Genomic DNA, 7,852 nt, shown 5'->3' on the forward strand with positions numbered 1-7,852 from the left:
CATTCCTGGATGATATCGCCCCAAATGTAACATTGTATTTTTTTTTCTTTTTTTCTCTTTTTCTTCCAGTTTTATAGCATGGCTTTTCTATGGCATGACTATTTCTGGTCTCCTATATTTAAAAATCAAGAAACCAGAGCTGCCAAGATCTTACAAGGTGAAGTAATACCATAAAACCCTCAAACCCTTTTTCTATATTGTCCAAATGACTAAGAGAGCATTATGAGGAAAGAAAGCACTGGGACTGGTTGCTTAAAAGTTTACCGTGGTTGTCCTTCCGTCTTTAATTTCAGGTTTTGTCTCAGCAAAGTCAACAAGGGGCGAGATGGTGTGAATATTCAGGCATAAGTCAAGGTTGAAATCTCTGTCTTGATAAGCTAATAATGCATTGCCCCCTCACTATGGAAAATATATCTACCATATCCTCTTTTTTCCTAAGACATGTAAGAGGAAAAGAAAGGATGATTCTGATCAACAATACAATCATCTGTTCATGCTCGCAGAGCTTAGTCACACTCCCTTGAGGGTAGTCCATGTGTGAGAACCTTGCAGAGGACAAAAAGCTCAGCCAGGATGGCCCAAGTCCTTTGAGATGGCCAAGGGATAGGGTTTTTTCCCACAAAACATCTAAGTGGAAGGAAATCGGGAGTTACCCTCTGGTGCCATGAGCGAGCTGAGCTGCAGTGCTTTCTCACTGACTGAAAGAAGTATTTTTACCACAAAGATCCCAGGAATAGGAGATTCATGAGACTGTGAATGCAGGACAGTGACTGAATGAATATCCTGGTTTTCGTGGGATTCCTTCAGGATATAGATGACAGGCTGACACTGCCAGGCTGTGCGAAGAAGTATTGAGTGTCCTGTGGGGCTTAGCATGATGAAGAGCAGTGCTCTATTAAGTCTTCCATTCACTGGCTTCTGTAACTGACCTGAAATTAGAATGCTGGATGAGGATGTTCACCCAACTTGTTGGGTGAATGGGCTTTAAGAAAAAGTTCTACTTCTGCAACAGTGTTTCATTCACTGTATAAGACTCCCACAGTCCCCCAGGCTAGTCCTGTGAGGATGCCAGCATCCTTTGGCTTGATGGCCTAACTCTTTCCTTATCTAGGAGCAGCTTATGTCTGAAGGTTCCAGGTCAACTGGCCACATATGGCTAATGTTCTGCAGAATCTGTACACGTGTTGCAGGTTTATATTTAAGGGAAAGATTTCACTTGTTTAGAAAGCGATAATTTTTATTAGCATTTTGCCAAAAATGGTAGAACGCAGTGGAGAGGGAGCAGAGTAGAGGATACCGCTAAGGTAGATGAAGCCAATGGCAGGTCTTCTCTAAGCTCTCACAGGTAACCACGAACAACATTTTCTTTGGTCTATATCAGTGCTCTTGTGTTGAACAAAAGGCACTAAAGTAAAAAATGGAAAATCCCAGCTTGAACATTAGTTTTTCACCTTGTCGTGGAATTGTTTTGTCTTGGGCATTCACTAGCCTTTGAGGAAGGATGGCTTCAAATTTAAATTTAAATGTTTCCTGTCCAGACTTACAGAAACAGCCTCTGAGATTGCCCATCCACCTATCTGTCAATACGTGACTAAACCTTTTTGCCCAAGGGTGCTAAGGTTCAGTTGTGTTATTTGTACACTTTGCTGTGTGTTTTGTCTACAGCTCAGCTTTTGGGTGCAAGGTAGTAGGGAGAGCAAGCACAGACCTAGCACTAAAAACAGTAGTTTGCATCTTCAGGTCTAGGAAGACAAGGAAGACCCAGGGTTAGGTTGTGGGGGTGGCTTTTGCAGGGATATTCCACCTTGGAGTGGAGGTGGCTGGGAAACAAGATTTCTGGATTAATTGGGATTTCTAGGTTACAGCTCAGGTAGCAGCTGTGTTTCATGTAAAAAGCCTTCTGTGAAAGTTTCAGGGTTGTCCAGACGCACAGTGGCTCAGGATTACATGACTCTTTACACTGATGTTTTGCTTTCACAGGTCCCAATTATCATCCCCATAATCGTGCTGATGGCAGCTGTGTACCTGGTGTTAGCTCCCATTATTGATCAACCCCAAATTGAGATTCTCTTCATTGTCCTGTTCATTTTCAGTGGCGTCATTCTTTATTTCCCACTGATTCACTTCAAGTGCCACCCTCGCTTTTTACAGAGAGTCACTTTACATCTCCAGTTGTTTCTGGAAGTTGCTCCGACCACTAGGGATGCAGACTGAGATTACATTCTCCTGGAGTATGGCTGACTGCATCTCATGGATTATCCCAGCACCTTGGTTTTCAAGGCTCAGGAAATACCTTTCTGTAAGAGAGAATTAGTAGAATGGAAGTGTCACTAAAATTTCTAGCTGAGATGGACTAGAGCCACGAACCCTCAGGTTTCCTTAAAAGTTTGGGGACATGTTTTTTTCTCATTTTCAGCTCTGCCTTGGCAGATTACATACATATTCCAAATGAACATGTGCTTTTGAATTTTCCATCCCAAGAAGAGTTGTTTGTCAAAATCTTAGCTCTTATAATTCAAGGCAAGAGGCAACAAAAGACTGGCAATGAAATATGACTCCTACAGCAGGCTGCGACCATAAGCCATTCCTAGCAATGCCTTTGTTGGTGTATTTTTCTAGCAGAAATTAGAACTATGAAAATATGCTACTCTCTCTGGAAAACTTAGCAGCCGAAACCCAGCTGCAGCACTATCGTGTGGGAAATACTATCTCTACTGGCCTTGTTTGTTAACTCTAACCAAAATACTACCACGTGGGATCTAACCCCTTTTATCCAATTATAGTGCTTTAAGAGATGTGCGCTGTCTGTGTAACAGAGACACTATCCAATCACCATGTAGCTAGTCGAGTGGACAAGAGTCTATAAATTGGGATGTAATGTAAACAATAAACGGGTCTCGCTACACACCATATTGGCGTATGAGCGATTCATTCCCAATAAACAGGTCTCGCTACACACCACATTGGCGTTCGAGCGATTCGTCCCTGCTCCGGATACGGGCCTGTTTCATGTCGCGACAGCCTTTAATTATTTCCACCTAGTTCTGTGCACTGTGACCACTGAGATTCTCAAATAAGTAAAGCATGGGCACACCATGTTCACAACAAAAAAACCTTTTCCATTCAGGTATTTGCTCTGAGAGTGTGCTTTTCCCTTGCTCCTTCCAGTCCCAGGTGCACAGTCACAAACAGTCCTTTTCCTGTCTCAGAAATCATACTACATCTCCTGTAGAAAAACCTCTGGCGTGAGATTAGAGATGCTTTAAAGCTCTGTTAGTTCACTCAGTTAAGAAAGTACTTGCCATCCAGGATTGATCCATTCATGGTGAGGACACATCACTCAAGTACCAACAGTCACCCTGTACCTTTCCCATGTAAAGAGAGGGGAAAGAGAGACATTATATGCTGTTTTCTTTCCATTTGTCCAGATTGTTCTTGAATGGGACCTGTTCTGACGTTGGCTAAAAATGTCTAGATGTTAGTCCCTAAAATGTCTTGTTGAGTCTCAAAGTACCAGATATTACTCAGGTCGACTTTCTGTTAGCATTTCTTCTGTAGATCTGTACCTAACACTGTGTTCTCAGGTCACATGATCCTCCAGGCTTCTTCCGGCCCTTCCCAGTGCTGTGTATCTGATTACAATCTCATTCTGCATGCCACCCCTTCCGTTCCTCTAAGTGGTGATACCAGCAGCTACAGAGATCCTTTTTTCCAAGTGTCGGGTTGTGGCAACTAGCTGTGATACAGGGCACTCAACCTCTTCCATTGAGGGTCACTTATACACTTTCTCTGGTACAGAGGATGCAAAATGGCACTTTATTATGTAATGAACAGAGCTATATAGTGTTCCACTAAGCCTCGCCCATCGTGGGTGGTTACTGCATTCCTGTAACGTAAGCACGTAAGCACGTAATCTTCCGAGCGCCTATACTGCCACCCAGTGTACCACAACAGTGTACCGCAACATCGGGTATGATAAAGGGATTGGCCAGTTGCTGCTCATCTTCTAAATCCTTAGCTTAAACAGTGGTTAGAACGATCTCCTTCCACTGCTTTTTACTGGAGTTGTCAACAAAGGCCAACTAAGGAACAGTTTTCCCTCCTGAATCCTCTGACAATGCAAAATTCTTGGGACGCGACCTTCTCTTTCCTCCCTGTATATCCTAAAGGGGTACTTGAAGAACCTATGAGCTCAGGAGCTCTAGGTTAACTTCCCACCACTGCTCTGGGCTCTTCATCTGATGTCAGGCAAGCTTCTTAAAGCAGCTGCATCTCAGGTGCTTTCTTGAAAATGAGGATAATATTATTTCTTCGATTATAATTTTTTGGAAACAATGTCTGTTTCCTACACATATTTATGGAGCCTACCACATAGGACTGTGCACTTTTGAAGATCTACAGTCCATACCCAAAAAGTGGGAGTTTAAAGGCTTGTTTAAAGGCTTATTCAAAGGTTAAACATGCACAAAATTTGTTGCTTTAGCCACCTATCCTTGTGTACTTGGGTACTTAGGTATGCAGTACAATCAGGGCTGGCATTGCCTGCACATCACTCTGGTGGAACGGGAGTTATTGCCACTGTTTGATGTTATGGGGGTAGTATACTAGAGATGATGAGAAGATGCAAGGATTAAGTGGCTTGCTCAAAGTCACACAGGGAATTTGTGGAAAATGTGACTGATTCTCCCAAGGTCCAGTAAATCATCTTATCATGTAGCTCATCCTTTCTCTTTGAGCACCTATGACATAGCAACAATAACAATGAACGCAAGAAGAGTTAGTTTGTATAAGTAGCCTTTATACGTCATTGGTTTGTGTATGGATATATGGGAGCTGAAAAGCTGCAAGTATCATATTTTGAACCAATCTCGTTTTCTATAGATACTGTTGTAACAAGATATTCTTTTAATTTATGTTGCCTGGGGTTTGCAAGCACAGGTGCTTATAATGACAAAACAAGAGGCTGAAAGCTCAGAGAATAGCAAGATAATTACAATAAAAAGGACATTAAAATGAAGTGAGTTGGCGTGGTTGTTTCTGATTTTCACCCAAGAAAAACAATTCCATAGAAATGTTACTGCATGAACATAAACAATCAACATCAGGCTCATTTCTCCTTGGATGAAAGGTTTAACTGCATGCGGGGGTGCTTATGTGTGCGCACACTCATTTTTCAGAATGATTGCTTCTCTGTTTCAACCCCAGCATATGCAAATCAGAATCTCTCTTTCTTTCATCCGACATTTGGCAATAGAATCATAGAATTCCAGGTTGGAAGTGACCTCAAGGATCATCTGGTCCGACCTTGCCCGGCAAAAGCTTGTTCTAGGCAGGCTGGCCCAGCACCCTGTCCAGCTGAATCTTAGAAGTGTCCTATGCTGTGTAATCCACCACTTCCTTGGTGAGATTATTCCAATGACTGATTGTTCTCATTGTGAAAAATTTTCCTCTTGTGTCCAATCGGAATCTCCCCAGGAATAACTTGTACCCATTACCCCTCATCTTTCTCCTGTGACTCTTTGTAAAAAGGGAGTCTCCATCTTCTTTGCAGCCACCCTTCAGATACTGGAACATGGTGGCAAGGTCTCCCTTAACCCTTCTTTTCTCAACGCTGCACAAACCCAACTCTCTCAGCCTTTCCTCGGCCTTCTATGGGACAGGCTTCCCAGCCCCATGATCAGCTTTGTGGCCCTTTTCTGGACCCTCTCCAGCCTGTCCACATCATTTTGCATAGTGGGGACAAAAACTGAGCACAGTGTTCCAGGTGTGGCCTGACAAGCGTGTTGAGTTAGAGTGGGATAATGACTTGTTTAACTCTGCTGGAGATGACCTTGCCGAGGTAACCTAGCATCCTTTTGGCTTTCTTTGTTGCTGCAACAGCACACTGTTCACTCATGTTGAGCTTGATGTCCACCAGGACCCCCAGGACCCTTTCCACAGAGCTGCTCCCCAGCCAGGTAGATCCCAGCCTGTGCTGCATGCCTGAATGATGTTTTCCAAGTCCTTGTTGAACTTCATAAGGTTCTCGTTTGCCCACTCTTACAGCCTATCCAGGTCTTCCTGCAGGATGGCTTTCCCTTCCAAAGAGTCCACTTCCCCAATCAGTTTGGTATCATCAGCAAACTTCATCAAGGTACACTTGATCCCATCATCCAGATCACTTATTAACAGATATTAAACAAGTGTCAGGAAGAGGCAGCATGTCCTTACTGTTCCTTACTACAGCATAGTAACAAACTATATAACAAACAATTAGAGACATTGTGGGCGTGACCCCGGCTGGTCCGGGAAGAAGCCGAATTAGCCTGCTGTCAGTCAGCAGCGGAAGGTGTGTTGTTTAGGAGGAGACAGAGAGGTTAACAGATATTAAACAAGTGTCAGGAAGAGGCAGCATGTCCTTACTGTTCCTTACTACAGCATAGTAACAAACTATATAACAAACAATTAGAGACATTGTGGGCGTGACCCCGGCTGGTCCGGGAAGAAGCCGAATTAGCCTGCTGTCAGTCAGCAGCGGAAGGTGTGTTGTTTAGGAGGAGACAGAGAGGTTGTGTCAATGGGTGATCGGAGAGCCGCTCATCTCTGAGCAGGAGAGTGAACTTGAAACCAATCCAAGAAAAGCACGTAAAGTAAAACATTGCACTGGAAAAGTACAAAGCAATGTGATAAGAGAGAAACCATGCACTTGCATTTCAATAAAGGCTTTGTGTGCACACAAGCTGTTGTTGCGTTGTCTGTCCCAACTGATCGCGACAATTGGTGACCCCAACAGGACATGGTTTAGTGGTGACCTGGCAGTGCAGGGTGAACGGCTGGAGCCGATGATCTTAAAGGTCTCTTCCAGCCGAAACGATTCTGTGATTCTGTGAAAGGTGATGGTGGGCAGAGCTCTATAGCTGCTGTATGTACAGATCGTACTCTAAGTAATCGTGTTGGTCTTGTCTGTCTCTGAAGCTCCAGATCCCTATGACTTGTGCTTAGCCCCTTCTTCCATGGGCTCTGAGGAAAACTGGACTATCAGCATTGCCCTCAAGATAATCATAAAACCTATACTTCACCTCAAGACCCTGAGTATAGTTGAATCCCATGTTTCAGCTTGCAACTCGCAACCACCAGTTGGGAGTTTTACCTTGGTGCACAAAGCTGAATGTATTCGGGGCCTTTTCCTGACTTCCTCAGATGAATCAGAGATGGGTTACACCTGGGGACAGTCAAGAGCAGCCAAAGTCAGTTAAGTCCAGTGTGGGAGAGGGTACAGAAAATTCTCCTTTGGTGATTTTCTGATAAACTTTGCTCATATGCCTAAGTTCAAGTGATTGTCATAATTTGTGGTTGAGGAGAAATTTCCCCTTAGATGAGACAGAGCAGAATCCATAATTATTTTAATTTTCCTCTGTTGCAGAAACACTCTTCACCTGGCTGTGTTTATTTTTGGAGCAAAGGGTTTTGTGTTCAGTCTCTCGTGCTCTTTCCTAGGACACAGAGAGTAATCAAGGCCTCTCTGGAACCTCTCAGCAGTGCTAACTTGCTCTCCAGGTCATCCTGCTGAGAGAATTGTAGAGCTTCTGTTTTCAGGGATTAAATAAATACAGCCAACTCTGGGAATCACAGATTAAAGTGTGGATTGAAACCAACCTTTGGAGGTCTCTAGTCCAGCTCCTTGCTTGGAGGAGGACTATTTTCCACACTAGATTAGGTCACCTGTGACTGTGTCTTGCCACATTTTGGAAAACACCAAGGATGGAGAGCCCACCATCTCTCTGCACTGCCCTCTTGATAAAGAAATTTTCCTGAAGTCCAGTCTGAACCTCTCAAGCCACAGCTTGTGGCTGGGTGCGTTCACTGCGTCATC

General features: G+C 43.8%; 1 protein-coding gene across 1 annotated transcript in view; it reads left to right on the forward strand.

Annotated features, from left to right (window-relative positions):
• Positions 1 to 2,214, forward strand: part of LOC104493307 (b(0,+)-type amino acid transporter 1-like) — a 9,640-nt gene extending 7,426 nt beyond the window's left edge. Inside the window, exons 5-6 of the mRNA XM_010135960.1 lie at positions 70 to 157; positions 1,981 to 2,214. Coding sequence (XP_010134262.1) covers positions 70 to 157; positions 1,981 to 2,214 — 322 coding nt within the window. The remainder of the gene's footprint in view (positions 1 to 69; positions 158 to 1,980) is intronic.
• Positions 2,215 to 7,852: the final 5,638 nt, after the last annotated feature.

This window comes from Buceros rhinoceros, unplaced genomic scaffold (assembly GCF_000710305.1).
Source record: "Buceros rhinoceros silvestris isolate BGI_N320 unplaced genomic scaffold, ASM71030v1 scaffold13965, whole genome shotgun sequence".
Taxonomy (NCBI): Eukaryota; Metazoa; Chordata; class Aves; order Bucerotiformes; family Bucerotidae; genus Buceros; species Buceros rhinoceros.